We start from the raw sequence: 18,064 nt of genomic DNA, 5'->3' as shown, positions 1-18,064 counted from the left end.
AGACCCAGAAGCTTGAATGACAGGACTTCTTCAAGAGGATTGTTGAGAAAGTAGGTGGGGGGGTTCCAGACGGTCCTTTTGGAGAGACAAAGTGAAAGTGTGAGATTTGTGAGGATTGAAAGACTTGTTCCAAGCGTTGGACCAGCTTGTGATTTTATCCAGATCTGCAGAGAGTGAAGAGGCTGCTGCTTGCTGATCTGAGGGATGACATGATACTGCAGATGGTGGAGTCATCAGCACAGAGATAAAGGGGATTTTCCAAAGTCAGAAAGATACTTTATGAAGATCAAAAATCGGACTGGATCAAGAATACTGCCTTGGTTCACTCCAGTCTTGACAGGGAAAGGAGATGATAGGATTCCGTTGAGAACGGCTTGTTGGCTACGAGAGTAGAGAAAGTCAGTAACCCATGAGTGGAGACTGCCTTCGATGCCATCGGCAGAGTTTGGAGAGCAACGCCACACTGTACCAGGGCGGAGGGGGAACTTACACCAGAAGCAGACTTAACCAGATGCCAACATTATTTGGAGAAGGGAGACAGGTTTGAGAGTTCAGACTTGAGATTAGAAAAATGTTGTTTCCTGGCTCTCCTGAGGGAAGACACACTTGTTCCGAGCTTTTCTGGAAGGAACTGAGATTGCCTTCGGATGGAATTGCCTTCCATGAAGTGAAGGCAAGTTGTTTGAGGACAACTGCCTCGCCACAAGCCTCTGTGTACCAAGGGCGGGAGGAAGGGTGTGACAACTGAAGACGAAATGAGATAAATCCGTGCATGAGAGAGAACAAGTTTCTTTGAAAGAATTCCCAGGATGAGTTGATGTCGGAGACAGTAGAAATGATAGACCAGTCTAAAAGTTTGATGGCTGCTTGGAGACCCTGCTAGTCGGCCTGAGTGAAATTCCAATCTTGATGGTGCTGAGGTGGTTCTCAAATAGCAGCCAGAAAGATTGAAGTCGATGGAGACTTGATGTCTTTCAAGTGAAATGTATGAACCTTAACCTGCGATATTTTTGTCACATTTCAAATGTATGAACCTCATCACATTTCTTTCGATGCGGGTGAGGCCATTATTGAGCGAATGAGAACAAAGAGCTGATACTCGAGGCCTCCCGCCCTTTGGGTGGTATGAGGAATAGATTTGTGTCGTGTGAAAGCTAAATCTTGAACGGTTTTTGAAATACCAGGTACATAAGCCAAGTTACCGAGATGGTTGCCATGGTAACATAATTCAGCCAATCGCAGCCATGATCGAATCAGGTTGAGATAATGCCTTGAGGAATATATATCTGCAATATAAAAGCTAAATGTTTCACGATTTTTGAAATATCACGTACACAAAAATTCATGGACAGACGTTAGCAGGCGGTTGTTGGTCGGAGGGGTGAGGGACAAAAATATGGCACACTCACCTCTAAATGTTATTCTTTCTGACCTTGCGACCCCAAAATGAACTGCTGTAGCGTCATTTTGATGTGTACCGTTTTGTCGTTTCGTTGTCGTCATATCATTCTCTTTGGATGCTGCCCGATAGTTAAAATCTATTTTTTTTCAAGAAATAATGAGTGCGAAGTGGTAATAATTGTTCCGTTTAATACACATGTTGGTAAGTGAAGAGAGAAACCCGTATTAAGTGAGTGAATACTTAATGAATGTTGTTTCACTCTCAGGGCTGTAGTGCAACATACACAAGTGTATCAGGACTCAAGGCCCACTTGGGATCGTGTGACAAGGTATTGCTTTTACGCTACCCATATCGACATGACGTTGGTCAATGCAAAACCTATCATGATTTTACCCATCTTGTTTTTCATTTAGATTTTTTTTTTGTATTAAAAATGTGGGCTCGTTGAAGAGCGATAGTATATAACAGAAAGAACACATTGGAATGTGAAATAAACACACCAGCAGCGCCAGCAGAGGAAGACAACAGAGTGGCACAGAGGATGAATGGGTGAGGGGAAGATTGAGAGCATGGTGAGGGGGTAGAGGGGAGAGGACATGGGGTGAGCATTCTCTATACAAGTTCAAACTTCCTTTTCTCAAGCGGCCTCATCTCGCATCATAAATTCAGATTCAGATGACCTTTGATGGGCTGCTTCCTCTTTCCCAACAATGGACGGAGACCTCGATATCAGACACTAGATCAGGGCCATCTCTCCAGACATATGTCGAGTATTCAATACAGTCTGGCCTTGCTCTCCAAACTCTCTGTCTTGTCTATGGCATTGAAGGCAAACTCCACTCAAAGGTTACTTACTTCCTTTACTCTCGTAGCCAACATGCCGCTTTCAACAGAATCCTTTCATCTCCTCTCCCTACCAAGACTGGAGTGCCCTGATGTGGATTTTTTAAACCCACCTTGTTTTGATCGTTGTCCTCCTGAAGGATTCTAACTGGCCGATTGTGGAATCCTATTTGACTTCAGACAGAGTTTAACGTTTGTCCGATTTGATTATAAAATCCTACAAAAACCCTATCTACACTGATAAAACTGATGTCCACACAAGTCCTTCCTTGTGAAACAATTTATTTCCTAATTATACACCATACACTTCTCACCCTTGTACAATGAACTTAAGAATCCCCATTTGATTGCAATGTTATTTGGTTCTATTTCATTTATTCTTACTTTAGTTAACAGTTAGACCAACCCGATTCAATTCACTTCTACATTACATCAGAGAGTTTTATTCTAACTTGGTACTTGGTCAGTTCCAAGGAGTACAAGCCACTGAGAAACTATACTTCCTCATGTGCTTGCACTGAACAATTTCAGATTTCAAAGCATTTTATACTTTCGTGAGAGAGAGGTTGGGGGATATTCACCCAGACTGTAGACGTGTCCTTTAGACAAAAGCCACTTCGTACATTTCTAAGCAAAGGTTCATTTATCAGCGCGGTCACTCTGCTCCAGAACAACACATTTCTTATCATTTCGGGCAAAAGTCTTTTGGCCAGAAATGACAGCCAATTCAACTTGCAGCATAAAAGTTACATTTCTGAAACTCCATTTGTTGCAATTTAAAATACATTAATATAAATTTTTCCCCCACACTCCCCCGTTTTTTTTTTTTAAGGAAAATTTGAATAATTTTTCTTACACATGATTACCATGTCCCATTCCTGAAGGTGAAAAGATTTCCATTATTCAAGTTCAATCAACAATGGCAGCGTGTGCTCATATCAGAAAATGAGTGAGTTTCCATTTAATTTATGGCCTGTTCATCAGCATGTGTCACACATTGAAAACATGCTACCCGAAGTCAGACGATAAACAGGTCAGGGTGTGGATAGAGCGGCACCCAACGGGAAGCACAATCGAAGCACTCCTTGAGCTGAGGAGAAGGTAGATGTGGGCAAGTACAAGTTTGGGCCGGACACTGGGTTGCAGGAGCGCAGTCTGGAACTCCAGGCCTGTCGTACATTGAAGCAACCACAGCAAGTTCATGATATATTTGCAGAGCGGCAATCGAGAGTGTGGCTGAGAACATTCCTCCACGCAGGCACCACACAACGCTGGCGTTAAGACTTTGCTCAACTTTCTCCTCAGTGGGTTTTTTCCTTCTTTTCCCACATTACTCCATCTTATCTCCTCATGAAGGGGCATGATCATGTGTTGAATGCTCAATCACCCAAATCTGGGTTCTCCCATCGTCCAATCTTTGTGTGGAATTTCTTTCCAAACTTCATTTAGATGAAATCGTACATTGCTTCAAAGACTGCTTTCAACACTCCGAAACAAACAAAGCATCAATCAAACACCAATCAATAAACGTCATGGGCACATGTAGTTCTACAAGTCTAACAAAGATTCTTATGGAAGCATTTAACTTGCATTATATGTCATATCAATATTTTAATCGCTTTCCTTGTTATTTTCCCAAAACAACATGCTAAAATATACAGAAATCCCAGTTGTACGTATATTCAAAACATCCATCTCATTTGCTATAACCATCGACATTTTAAATCTCTGACATTTCTACATCTGTCCACTTCTCTCTCACCAAAACAGCAAACATGCTGCCATTTTTCCAACTCGCATACACAAACCATCTATCACTTCCTCTGACCTTCTCAATTACGAATCCATTTTCCTTTATCAAAACAAATAAATCATTTTAAACAGTTGTTCAAAAATTGTCAAATCACTTGTCAAATCTGTTATCAGGCGAATATCATTTAAATTGCAGCTCAAACACTCTGTCTACACATGCAGCTTCACCCTCCACAATCTTTATCCCAGTCTTAGAAAAGCATCTTAAACTTCAGACTAATAAACATCCAAACTCTCTTAAACAACTTTTTGGTCAAAACCATAAAATATTTCCTTTTAAAATCCATAAATGAAAAATTTAATCTTCAGCATCTATCCAATTAAATCTTGAATTTATCTTGACTGAATCGATCAAAGGGTTACACTGGGTTGTTTGCCATTGCCTTCCCAGCACAAGTTCAGCTAACCTCAACATTCGCAGACGAATAAAACAATATTTCAACGTCCATCCGAGGGAATCATCTATTATCTGTGAATTGCCCCACGTGCTAAACATCATCAAATCATTAAAATCATTCCAAATCACATTTCTACATTTAAATCACATACAGTATATCCACATTCACAATTGTTATTTCACAATTTATTCAAAATCCCGATGGTTGTAAAATAAAACTTCAACACTTTTTCCTAAATGGACTTCACTTTAAACAGATTCAGTCAAGAGGGTGTGCCACAAACACCAAGGAACAAGGAATAGGAAGTTCTCTCCACATCCGGTGGGAAGAAAAAGGAAAAAACTCTGACAGGCAAAACCCACAGTTTGCATTACTCTGTCATGGCTTCAACACATACACTAAGCAGCATTGCATCTCATAGACTCGCGTGTGATCACGTGACAAATACCAATCACATTTCGATCTCATCCTCTTGAATCTGCATATGAATCGAATTTCACACCTAAAGCAAAGGCTCAAACAAAGACTCGGTGTAAAGATAGGCCACCCCCCACAGATCGAGTGGAGGGGGGTCTCACACCGTGTGGTTTGTGACCTTCGCGTGGAAATACAACGCCAAGAATGTATAACATGCCATTTCAAACAGACCCACAGCTCAACTCAGCACGAGTTAAAATATCGTCAAAATCCCAACAGAACACGTTTCATTGCAGTGAATATTGGACTCGCACAAGTTTCATTTTTTACTCTCAGTAACACATGCATCTCAATGCAAATCACCAACCACGCTCCCAGCCAGTTAATTGTCTCCTGCACTCTACAAAACGTTTCGTGCAAATCATTGCATTTACAAATCCATAAAACCTCCACACAATATAATATAACAACCTCACTGCCAACAAACTTCCAGTGAGTTCAATGAACAAAAAGTAACTCTTATAACTCTTACAAACAAGCAACTTATAATGTTTATCTATTTTAACCCTATCTCGGCATCTCAGCCGTGTCCTCGGCCATCTCTCTCATAGCCGGTCCGTATCAATGCAAACATGTGGCATGTCGCTTCATCATGCCCATTTAATTACGCATCTGGCTCCTTCTCAAGCCTCTTCTTGTCATCTGACTCCTCTTGTTCTCCAGCACTTTTCGAAAACAACTACAGTATTTATCGTTTACTTTAAAACGGACTCCCTCCGCCGGATCCTCTTCTTTTCTCTCAATAAAATTATCTGACAATGAACTTTTCTTTGTTCGAAATGCGTTACCTACTGAGAGCGCTCTCCCTTACCTTTGCTCAAGCACTTGCCGTTCCTCCAGGCACTGCCTCCGGCAGATTAAGCACCTCTGGTCACGAGCACCGCACCAACGTCTGTTCGAATCCGAGTCTCGGCGCCAACTGATGTGGATTTTTTAAACCCACCTTGTTGTGATCGTTGTCCTCCTGAAGGATTCTAACTGGCCGATTGTGGAATCCTATTCGACTTCAGACAGAGTTTAACGTTTGTCCGATTTGATTACAAAAACCCTATCGACACTGATAAAACTGATGTCCACACAAGTCCTTCCTTGTGAAACAATTTATTTCCTAATTATACACCATACACTTCTCACCCTTGTACAATGAACTTAAGAATCCCCATTTGATTGCAATATTATTTGGTTCTATTTCATTTATTCTTACTTTAGTTAACAGTTAGACCAACCCGATTCAATTCACTTCTACATTACATCAGAGAGTTTTATTCTAACTTGGTACTTGGTCAGTTCCAAGGAGTACAAGCCACTGAGAAACTATACTTCCTCACGTGCTTGCACTGAAAACAATTTTAGATTTCAAAGCATTTTATACTTTCGTGAGAGAGAGGTTGGGGGATATTCACCCAGACTGTAGACGTGTCCTTTAGACGAAAAGCCACTTCGTACATTTCTAAGCAAAGGTTCATTTATCAGCTCGGTCACTCTGCTCCAGAACAACACATTTCTTATAATTTCGGGCAAAAGTCTTTTGGCCAGAAATGACAGCCAATTCAACTTGCAGCATAAAAGTTACATTTCTGAAACTCCATTTGTTGCAATTTAAAATACATTAATATAAATTTTTCCCCCAATGATATGAGATATGAGTCCCCCAATCCAACCTGATATGAGTTTTTCCCCCAATTAATTTCCCACAGAGGATGAATGGGTGAGGGGAAGATTGAGAGCATGGTGAGGGGGTAGAGGGTAGAGGACATGGGGTGAGCATTCTCTATACAAGTTCAAACTTCCTTTTCTCAAGCGGCCTCATCTCGTGTCATAAATTCGGATTCAGACGACCTTTGATGGGCTGCTTCCTCTTTCCCAACAATGGACGGAGACCTCGATTTCAGACACGAGATCATGGCCATCTCTCCAGACATATCTCGAGTATTCAATACAGTCTGGCCTTGCTCTCCAAACTCTCTGTCTTGTCTATGGCATCGAAGGCAAACTCCACTCATTGGTTACTTACTTCCTTTACTCTCGTAGCCAACATGCCGCTTTCAACAGAATCCTTTCATCTCCTCTCCCTGCCAAGACTGGAGTGCCCCAAGGCAGTGTTCTTTTCCCAGTCCTATTCTTGATCTTCATAAATGTTCTCTCTCTGACTGGAAAATCCCCTTTATGTATTTGCTGATGACTCCACCATATGCTGTGACATCCCTCACCCTTCAGAAAGGCAGGCTGCAGCCTCTTCCCTCTCCTCAGACCTTGCCAAAATCACAAGATGGTGAAATACTTGGAAATACTCCTGACAAATCTCACACTCTCACCGAAAGGACTGTCCTGCAAACTCTCCCATGTACTTTCATAATAAACCTCTTTAAGAAGTTCAGTCATTCAAACTCCTGGGTCTCACTATGTGCCATCCCTCACCCTTCAGATAGGCAGGCTGTAGCCTCTTCCCTCTATCCAATCATTCAAACTCCTGGATCTCGCTATGCGCCATGATCTTTCTTGGGAAAACCATGTTTTTATGTTTGCCACCAAAGCCAGACCGGGCATTTTTTTTAAAACGAATAAGCCCTGAAAAACTGAAACCGGTGCCCACTTCTACCAGAAAATGGTACAAAAGTGTTTGAGGCAGAATCAGACTGCGGCAAGGAACATGTCTTCTACGGCTTCAACGACAGTGTACCCACCCACTTCCCCACTGGTGTAGTTCTGTAGTTGCCTTTGTCTAATATTAGCTCATCTGCCCTTTGATGGCATTTGCTCCATTGAGGGTTCCACTACCCCTCTCAGTATACCTGAGTTGCTGTGAACTGGTCCAACCAGATATGAGTTTTTTTTTTTTTTTAGTTGACACCATCTTCTTACTTGAATGGTTGTTGGCTCCCGAAGGGAGCTCATCTGCCCTTTGTCAGGTGTTGTTTTTAGTCCTGCCGGGTGTCGGTTACCCTCGCCAATGACAAACCAGTGAGGGGTGTCTGTTTAGTCGCTGACAATCCGACCATGCGGTAGGTAACACTGGGTTACATACTACCATTGGCAGTTCAAAGACTAACCTGACGAAAAGTATCTGTTGTACAAAGTCCTTCGTTGGCACACCTGAACTCTTTTCCACCTACAAGGCCTTCATCCACAGCTTGATGCAATACTGCTCTCCCCTTTGGGTTGAGGCAACTGCCTCACACCTTGCTCAGCTTGATGCCATGGAAACCAAGGCCTCTTCTAGATCATTGGAATCTCTTGCAATGAAACTGAGTCTGGGCCGATAATTTTCCATTTTCCCATCACAAACAGGTCAGTGGTCTCTGTCTTCCACCGCCTCCTTTCTAGTCTTGCACCCTCTTCTCTTTCTGTGCTTTGTCGTCCGTGCACCCTCCCCCCCCCCCACCAGGTTTCTGCAGGGCACACACGGTCCACCATCAACCCCATTCTGGTGAAACTCTCAAAATCCTAGATCCTTAGACTGTCACTGGTAACAAGGAGAGTAGGAGATTGGGACCATACTCTGTGCAGAGTGTTGGTGCTGCTTAAGCAGTCTCCTTGGCTATTGTGCACAATCCTGGACAGGTCGCCACTCCGGCACAGTATAACAGCATGCTGGCATTTATTTTGCCGACCTCGGAAGGATGACAGGCCGAATTAACCCTACCTCGTATTAATTCAACACCTGAGTGGGATTTGAACTCAGGGCCATAGGATCCCAAGCCTGCCACACTAACCATTAAGCCATTTTTTAAGTTAAGCCATTAAGCCATTCATCCTCTGTGGGAAACCATTAAGTTTTTTTCCTTCCTGAGAGTTTGCTTCTGTATCCATCTTATCAAACCCATGCATCCTCCCCCATTCCTCATTCCTCCCAACATCCATTATTTGTCCAAATCTCCCTCTATTTTATCCTTCAACCCTGCTGTTGGTGTGTTTCCCACTTCTCTCGCTGCTGTTCCTTTTGTTCTGTTGCATCCTGATCCATTCAGTGTTCCAGCTCTTCCACGAGCCTTGACTCTATACAATTTTTACGATTGATTGTAAGCACATTGTTTACGATTTCATGATTTTAATTTCCTGCAGGCATGTCCGTTTTCATGTTGCCTGCTAATCTCAATGAGCATAGCCTTTTTGCTCATCGGAGGTCTTCGTTATATGGTTGGCTCCATCGTATCTTGTGTACCAGCATTGGACGTGTGATCAACTACGATTGTAATTGAAGTTTGAGTCCCTGTTCTGTTTGTTTAATTTTGTTATTCTTCTATTGTGATCTCTGGCTCATGTTGGTACTTAAATATACATCAATCGCATGCAGGCCGACATTTGGAAGCATCATTGTACTTTTAATGAATGACGCAGATGTGAGGAGATATCTTACCTGCATTTGCTGGACATTAATGCTCTATGTTAGGCGGTGTATATCCGTCCACGTTTGTTTTTGTATTTGATTAGTTGTACCTGTTGCCTCAGGGAAAATATGCTGGCAGCAAGTACACGTGCCTGCTGTGTAATAAGCAGTTTGGATCTGAGAGTGGGGTGAAGTACCACATTACACACACCCATGGGCAGGTGAGCATGGCAACTAACTATGCACGCTAATAATGAATCATTAGTTTGAATACGTTCATCCCTAGCTCCATTATTATTATTATTATTATTATCATTCATTTATTTATTTATTTTGGACACAGAACTGGTTCAAAGAGATGACAAACAAGCCCAAGAAGAGTACTGAGCGAGCAGCACCCTCCCAACCCGTCCTGACCAGAAAGGACGGACGTCTGCGACAGCTCGCCCCACTCCCTTACGACGATTCTGAAGAGGTGGATTTTGCTACCAGTGCCCTCACTGAGACTGCTTCTGTGCCAGAGGAAGGTGAAATTATTGATGTCCAAGGCCACAGTCTCGTAGAGAGGGAAGTGATCCTTGGTGGGGACGGCGAAATTATTAAAACGGATGACTGTGAAGTGGGGGCTATCGGAAACGTGACGCTCGTGACCCTTGGGGTAATCGATGATGGTTCCGATGAACTCAATCCCGTGGAACTAAATGCCGAAGAGGTAGTGCTCCGGGTGGAGGAGGCGGTCGAGATCAAGTCTGAGATCGTTCATGAAACCAGAGATCCAATTGCAATCAAGAAGCGGAGTCACTGGCGCCAGGTGTGAGGATGCTTCAAGGTCTCGAAGAATGCGACCTGCGCTCCATGCATCACGTGTTTTAGTTGTTTTTTTTTTTTCCTCTTCGAGTCATTGGAAAGCCCAGTTTCCAGGGTAGATGTTTCTTTTTTTCTATTTATCTTTTTGACCGTGCATCGAGAGCATGCATTTCCTTTTGCTGCTTTAGTGAAAGGCATTTTAAAAATCTCTTCTGTGACTGAAAAATAAATTCTCCACGTTGAGGCTCAAATAGAAATGCCTTGGTTAGGAGAGAAGATTGTTTCTCGTTAATTCAGAAAGCGAGCTCAATTGTAAGTATCTCCAGCATCATGAACATAATGAGACCCGCTCTGTATCGTTTAAGCGCAAAAGCTTGCATCTCCCTCCCCTCACCACCCCCACCCTCATGGCCAAAGATGCTTTGACGTCGACATCTGTCTTTACCGTTCTTATATGCCAGCCATTTCTCCTTGTTCGCTCAAACAGCTGCCCTCATTGTCTTGAGGACTTATTGTCAGCTGAGAAGTAATATCAAGCAAACCGGTAGAAATAGCGATACAATGATGGCGACTGAAAAATACTGCACCGTTGTCATTTCACCTTTCTGTTACCACCCAACAAGTTACAAGTAAGCATTGCATTTGCGGAAACTCATTGAAGATTGTGGAGCCCCAATAACTCTGTTACATTGTGCAATTTTAAACGCGTAGACTCGTTACAGTCTGACGAAGTACATTTAGATGTGGGACAATGCCTTCAAAACGAAGTCGGTGCTGGATCGACCTCGAACGCTCTATCCTTCGATGTAAATGTCGTAACGGGTTCAATTTTAAACCGCTGTGAACTTTGTGCTTTAAAAAAAATATTTGATGGAAATCCAAATTGTCTTTGACAAGAAGACAAAAATTCAAAGCAGGCCCTCAAAAATTGGGCCAAGTATGATGTTATTGCCAGGTCGACCTGGACAGCATCCCTCTCTGATGATCTGGAGAAAATAAGCAACTGGTCATCGACCTGGAGCATGTCCTTTAGTGCAAAAAACATGTATTCTCATTTTGTTTCTCCATAAGTACCAGCAGGCAAATCAACCAATTAAATTTTGTAGTCACTCTCAGGCGCTTCTTGGGCCTCACTATCAGCTACGACCTGTCACAGTCGATTACCACCTCAGAATTAACCACATGGCCAAATCCTTCCTCTGCCATCCTCAACTTTGCAATGGCCTTCATCCAGTGTCATGGAATATGTATTCCCACTGTGGACCGGTACTGCTGCTTCCCATCTTGTCCCCCTTGAGGCCCTGGAATCTAAGACCTTCGCTGTCATTGAAATTTGCATCAGGAAGCTGAATGTCAGGGTATGCTTCATGCTCACCTGAGGCAGGTTATCTTGCATTTTCTTTTTTTTTACTTCATGCTTTTCTTGGTGCACCTGTGCTTTTACTTCTCTGCCCCAACCCCTGCCCCTCATACATGTTCTGCTAAAAACCCTTATTTTATTACTTTTCCCAAGTCTACACTCATCGCTCATCTCCATTATGTCTTACCCCTCTTTCCTCAGCTGTGGAACTTTTTTCTGAGTTTGTTGTGAGTTCTTCCTCACAGGATTTTTAGTTATTTACCCACTGTCACTTCATGATCTCTCCCATTTCTACCATCTACCATGATCATGAGCTTTGCTTCACCTGCTAAGAACCCATTATCACCGTTCACCTTACATTTGACTGGACCTTGACCTACAAAGAACACCTGTAAAGATGAAAGAGAAGTTCAGGGCACGGGCAAACCTCATCCGGAAACTGGCCGGAACATCGTGGGGATCCGGCGCTAACACCTTACGCACGGCAACTCTCGTCCACATATACTCGACGGCAGAGTATTGCATGCCAGTCTGGTCAGCGAGTGCCTGTATGAAGGTCATCGACGTTCAGTTAAATGCCGTGATGAGAACAGTGTCTGGAACCCTCAAGCCATCAAAGACTTAGTGACTTCCTATCCTCTGCAACATTGCTCCGCCAGCCATCCGTAGGGATGTGTTATCATCCCGAAACTTCAGCCGCATTTGGGCTACCGAAATTCCAGCCCAGCGCTTTCTCCCAGCGCCCAACATCCGCGCTGTCTCCTCAATTCCCGAAAACCACCATGGAACTGCGCCGATCTCCTTTCTGGAGCTCATAAAAGAGAGGCCGATTTGTGGAGGGCCAGCTGGGAGGCTGCCACAGCTCCTTATAAGCATATTGTTCATGATCCAACCGTTGCTCCACCCGATTTCACACTCCCACGTAGGCAATGGACAGCCCTTAATAGGCTCCGCACTGGACTGGGCCGTTGTGGTAGCACCCTCCACCAATGGAGGATGAGGCCGGATGCACTCTCTGACTGCGGAGGAGTTCCGACAATGGAGCACATCACACCACACTGTCCCTTGCAGAAGTTATCGGGAGGACTTTTGGCTCTCCACCAACTCATCCCTGAGGCAGCCACATGGCTGCAGAACCCGGACATTAAACTTTAGCACAATCCATATTGGTCATACACAGGAAGAAGAAGTTGCTCTGCTATCTTGACGAACGTTGCTCCGAGACATGGTGTCGGAATCACGGAACTTCGCACACAGTGGTGGGAAGAACTCATGTGTGGATTGTGCTTTGTTTAATTTGAATATCTTTACCTGTTTTGGAGAAATAGAATAGAAGGTATTACTTTTCAACAACACACCCTCGTACATTTTGGACTCATCGTGCAGTTGTAGAATTCACATTTTCTTACATTGATGCAATATCAATAACTCTATCAAAAGTATATAACGATAGGTCACGCATATTATACTCCTATCAAACTTAGGTTGGACACGCAGTCTCGACAGACGACAGTAAGACGTGCTGCCTTGTCCACCAAAGAACAGCGATAATTAATCGACCGTCTATTACCATGCTTTTCCCAACCCATACGTTTCCTTTACGTTCGCAATGTTTGACCCTGACCTGCAATTTCACACGAATCCAGCTCAGAAAAAGTGACTTGCACATCCAAGTAGCAGGTGCGTCATTCTGCAGTACAAATGTGAGGTCTCGTCAAACCGGCATTCAATCCCACCACCCTCGCTGTGAAATGGTACTCGATTTGTATACGGCCTTGCCCCGTGACCTGTGTCTCAATGCCTCCGCTGTAATCATTCTGTACATCGACGTAATTAGACCCGTTAGTTTGGCCCGCACCCATCTCATCAGGTAGTGAGAACGGTGTATCACTTTGATGGGATAGGCATTCCGTGCTTAGATTGGCCCACTCTCGTGCTCAATCCCGGCCTTTTGCAAAAAGGTTGCGATTATGTGTATATTTTTTGAGGGCCTCAGATGTGGAACTTTTTTGTTCTGAATGATGTTCTTTGAATTTTGATGAATTATGGCACTTTTGAAAAGACACATTTTACAAAATTGATTTGGAGATGGGAAAAATGTTTCTTTGTCACTGATGATTCTTCACCTTCTGCCCATTATATCTTTCTGCAGATAGAATGGTTTTGGTGTTGGTTTAGTTAGAAAAGATGTAGTTTGAGAAACAGACAAAAGTGGGCTTGTGTTTTCTGTAGCTCTCCCCTCCCCTTTCTCTCCCTCCACCCGTTTCTTTCTTTTTGAAACTTGCTGAGAGTTCAGTCGTTCGCTCGCTGTAAGGGGAAAATACATATATATTTTAACAGGGGTGTCGTGTAGATTCGATTGCGTAGCCTTGCAAGTGGTGTGCAAATATGCTCCTTCGTACAAATGAAGCGTAAGAAGATTTGTACGAGAGTGTTCTCTCATGTTATGGTGATGATTTGACCATCAGAAATAGCATTATGTTTCTACTGTTTTTAATTCCTATGTTACACTATTTTTGTATCGACATGTTTTGATCTGACATCTATCTTAAATAGCTTGCCAAAATAGTCATCGTTGGACACACTCCCCCCCCCGCCCCCCATCTCCCGCCACGTTCTTTGATTCCGGTCACTCTTCCCTCTTCCCTTGGCCTATCTATAATTGCTTTTCACCACTTTGAGGAGGGGAAATAATACTTGGTACACGGTGTTATGCTCCGATCAGGAAAGAGGAGGGTTAATCGGTTAGGAAGCTGCATTAATTACATTGTAGGGTGAACCTTCTAAAAGTCAACCGGTGGCTGTGTTGTGTTAGGATTTATCCCATTTCGGAACTGCGTCCAACTCGGCACAAAATAAGCACGGGGTTGAGGATTACCAGAAGGAAGTACAGTATACCATTAATTTCCTGACGTCTGTGTTTTCAATAAAATTGTTTCAACTGTTATTACTTGTTCATTGTTGCTACATGTTATTCCAGTTTCGTGCGTCGAAAATGTTTTTTTTTTTTTAACCTATAAGGGGTAAGGCAGCCGGGTGAACAATGACCCACTGAAAGTGAACAAAGGTGGCATGAGGCATATGTGGGAGACTACGTCTCTGACGTATGAGTGATGTGCGCACACACCACACACATGAAACCGGATGTCATCTTGAAGCTCCACTTTTAAGGACACTAAAAGCCTTATTCCAACTCAAGGGCCTATTTTTCATAACAAAGAGATATGGTCGGTAGGTTGAAACATTGCCCACTTGTGAACTCATCAGTCTGTGCCAGTTGAGTTTTCTTTCCATATATGGCCCATAAGCATCTCTCCTCTTTGTGAACACATCACATCCAAATATCTTAACTGCTTTGGAAAGAGCATGGTTTAAATAGGCCTCACATAGATTTGCTAATTCACATTTTGGTCTCGATTTTCGGTTTGAAGTTCTATTTGACCCAATATGACCCTTTCAACACTTGCTTCCAGTCGTTTTGACAAAGACCAGCATACATATTTGAGTCTTTACAAGGAAAAAAAAATGTCGGTTTATTCTGCATTTCATCCGTCATCAGAAGTGTTGGATTCTGTGTATCTGTTGTAATATGCTTCCCCATGTTTATCAGGACGAGCCAGTTGCCCGTGCTCACACGGGATTCGAAACGGGGTATAGATGGTGGCGGCAAAAATGTAAATGGCGTCTGCTGTCATCGAGCCGGCAAGTTGGGAGCAACAATTCACAATTATTATCACATCTGATGTACTTTAAATGCTCTAATGGTGGCTAGGTGCTCCATTGGAAACTGTTTGGTATATGTAGCTTTTTGATACCTGGGGTCTGTCAAAAAATTGTATTGGCATCAAAGGCAGTGACCAATTGCAAATTACTAGTAGGATGCTCACACGTCGTCCTCTTCTTTGCGAGCACATACTTCAGTGTAAATCATGTCCTCAGCACATGAACTTGGGGGTCACAACTTCCATGAGAGCTTATGGTGCCTGGTGTCGTCATTAGGGGCTGCACGGCCCCACTATATCCCTTCGAGCCACGTCCTATTGGCAATGGAATATCTGGTTGTGGCTCAAGTGCACTTCTCCAGATTCGAGTCGTTGGTAGCTTGCTTGTTGGGTGTGGAGATTCAGACTTTGCTGTTGCTGGGAAGTCTTAATCCTTGCCTTTCCTTTGCAACACAACAAACTGTGTCTGAGTCTATTCACATCATTGCCATGTTATTTCTTGTCATACACTTGGTATATAATTCTGGAGCAGACACTCTGTGCCTCGTCTATCATTAACATTGCAGTTCCACGTTCTTCCATGGCATATTTTGCTAATCCTATTTCCGAGGTTTGACTTTCCTCAAATGATAGGCCACAAATGGAGTTGTATCCTGTAGTCCAAGGAACAGCTCACAAATACCCTGACCAGTCTTCTCTGCAATTCCAGCCTTTGTTCCAGAACCACTTGTAACCTCCTCACATAGTGTATTCACAATGTCGATGTATTGTGAAAAATCACACGTGCTGGTCTCTGCTTTCACCAATATAGTAATCTACCATTCCTGAATCCATCAGCCAATATCAAAACTTGGCCATCTTCAAGCGAATCACACATGAATGATGTCAATACTGCCTTGTTCTGAGAGCTAGTCACGGAGCATTTGGTGTCTTTGGTTAAGGGAGTTTGATGCTGAGCACTGTATCTTCAATGCGTTTGTTGAGTTGTACCTCAACTCAACACAAGATCACAGTTGGTGTTGTAAAGGTTTGATAACCATCTGGAAATATGATGTCACTTAAGTTGTGCAAATGTGGATACCCCTCAAGAAGTAATCACTTGAAGTACAGTCATTTCATTAAAAATCCAGGTTGGTGATCCTATTTCTCAGAGGCTCGTTTGAAATGGACTTGGTTTCTCCAGCTCGGCCAGAAGAGTGCTTAGTTACCTTCTATATAATGTGCGATTTATTTCTTTATTTTTTTTCTGTCTGAAAGCAGCTGGTCAAAGGCTTTGCATTATATTGTGTGGAGCGCATTCCATATACAATACATGAAAACTTGCATGCCCAGGTTCTGACTGGTTCAACAGCTGAACTCTACCCTCATCGACATTTTGACCCATTAAACTTGGTACCTCTCTGGTTTATTCAGCGAGTTTAATTCAGCTGATCCTACCATATCCAGTCAATGACCAAGATGGTAACAGAACGCCAAATATTCTTCCGGAGTAGAGTGACAGTTGTTGCTGATGCAGTGCACCTTGGAGATTGTGGCAAGAATTTAGAACTTGCGCAGACTACCAGCATATAATGTCCTATTTTTTTTTGAAAGAAGATGGGGTCTTCAACATCCACCAGCGAATACTAGCAGATGGACACCCAGCTTAATGTTCCTCCTTATGACGGCATTCTCTTTGATGCAACAACCTGTGTGCAAAACACTCAGATGACAGTTTATAGTCGGGTCGAGAATCTTACTCGGACAACGGCTCAGACGAGTACAGTCTCTCTGAGCTATCTGTTCAGCCCATTCCCTCAATTATTCACCATGCACACCACGCTGTCTTTTATAAACAAAAGACAATGTCACATTTGAAGTCCCTTCAACAACACAGGGTGTTCCAAAAAGACCTGGACAACTTTGGTTGTTAATATATATATATATATATATATATATATATATATATATATATATATATATATATATATATTTAGTACCACAAATGATACAACATACTCTGTTTTATATGATACAGAAACTCATCAAGTTGTCTTTATTTTCAGGTCTGGTGGTTTAATGTAAAAAGAAAATGGTGACTCCAAGGGAGGAAGCTCAGTGCATCAAATGGTTAAGAGACGAGATCCGACCCGCAAGTTCAGCATAATTTCTGTACAAGGTATGGAAGGAATCCACCATTGCGGACTAGTATCGGAGAGTGGAACAAGAGGTTTGAGAAGAGAAGTTGTCAGACACAGAAAAATACCGGTTGACAACACAAGTGTAGCAGACGTTGAACGAGTGAGTGAATCGTTTCAACAAAGTCCCAGAAAATCAATCCAATGCGCATCCAGAGAACTGAGACTACCAACCACCACTGTACACAGGATTTTGCATACACGACTGAAGCTTTATGAATGTAAAGTGCAGATTCTGCAGATACTCAAACTAAATGATGGACCCCAAATGCAAGGCGTTTGCCTTGGAAATGCTCATTCACCTCGTGGATGACAAAGATTACCTGAAAAAGGTCATATTCACAGACGAAGCTTGAATTCATGTATCGGGGAAGGTCAACCAGCACAATGTGAGGATCTGGGACTCTGAAGACCCTCATGTACTCATTGAACACATATGTTAGAGTCCAAAGGTCAATGTGTGGTGTGGCCTTCTCAATGACCACTTGGTGGGTTCGTTTTTCTTTGCGGATGTTACAGTGACCTCAACAATTTACATGAACATGTTGGAAGGATTCACCTTCCCACAGATAGAAGACCTGCAACCTGATATTTTTCAACAGGACAGCACCCCCACCCCTCCCCCCCCAAACCCACTCATTGGACCTTAGTCGTTCGAGCCATCCTGAATGAAAAATTCCCAGGTCGCTGGATTGGCCGAGACGGACCAGCCGCCTGGCCCCCACGATCACCAGACATA

At 43.1% G+C, this 18,064-nt stretch overlaps 1 protein-coding gene across 2 annotated transcripts in view; it reads left to right on the top strand.

Moving 5' to 3' along the window:
- The window catches only part of LOC147009780 (zinc finger protein 512B-like), a 39,186-nt gene extending 24,813 nt beyond the window's left edge, over nucleotides 1–14,373 (top strand). For both annotated transcript variants that reach the window (XM_085860809.1, XM_085860808.1), the window contains 3 exons: nucleotides 1,668–1,730; nucleotides 9,382–9,480; nucleotides 9,603–14,373. In XM_085860809.1, the coding sequence (XP_085716935.1) occupies nucleotides 1,668–1,730; nucleotides 9,382–9,480; nucleotides 9,603–10,076 (636 nt within the window). In that variant the 3' untranslated portion in view covers nucleotides 10,077–14,373. The remainder of the gene's footprint in view (nucleotides 1–1,667; nucleotides 1,731–9,381; nucleotides 9,481–9,602) is intronic.
- Nucleotides 14,374–18,064: the final 3,691 nt, after the last annotated feature.

Source organism: Eptatretus burgeri, chromosome 17 (genome assembly GCF_056783735.1).
Source record: "Eptatretus burgeri isolate ZD-2024b chromosome 17, Ebu_testis_v1, whole genome shotgun sequence".
In the NCBI taxonomy this organism is placed as follows: Eukaryota; Metazoa; Chordata; class Myxini; order Myxiniformes; family Myxinidae; genus Eptatretus; species Eptatretus burgeri.
This window is presented reverse-complemented; position numbering and strand designations above follow the sequence as displayed.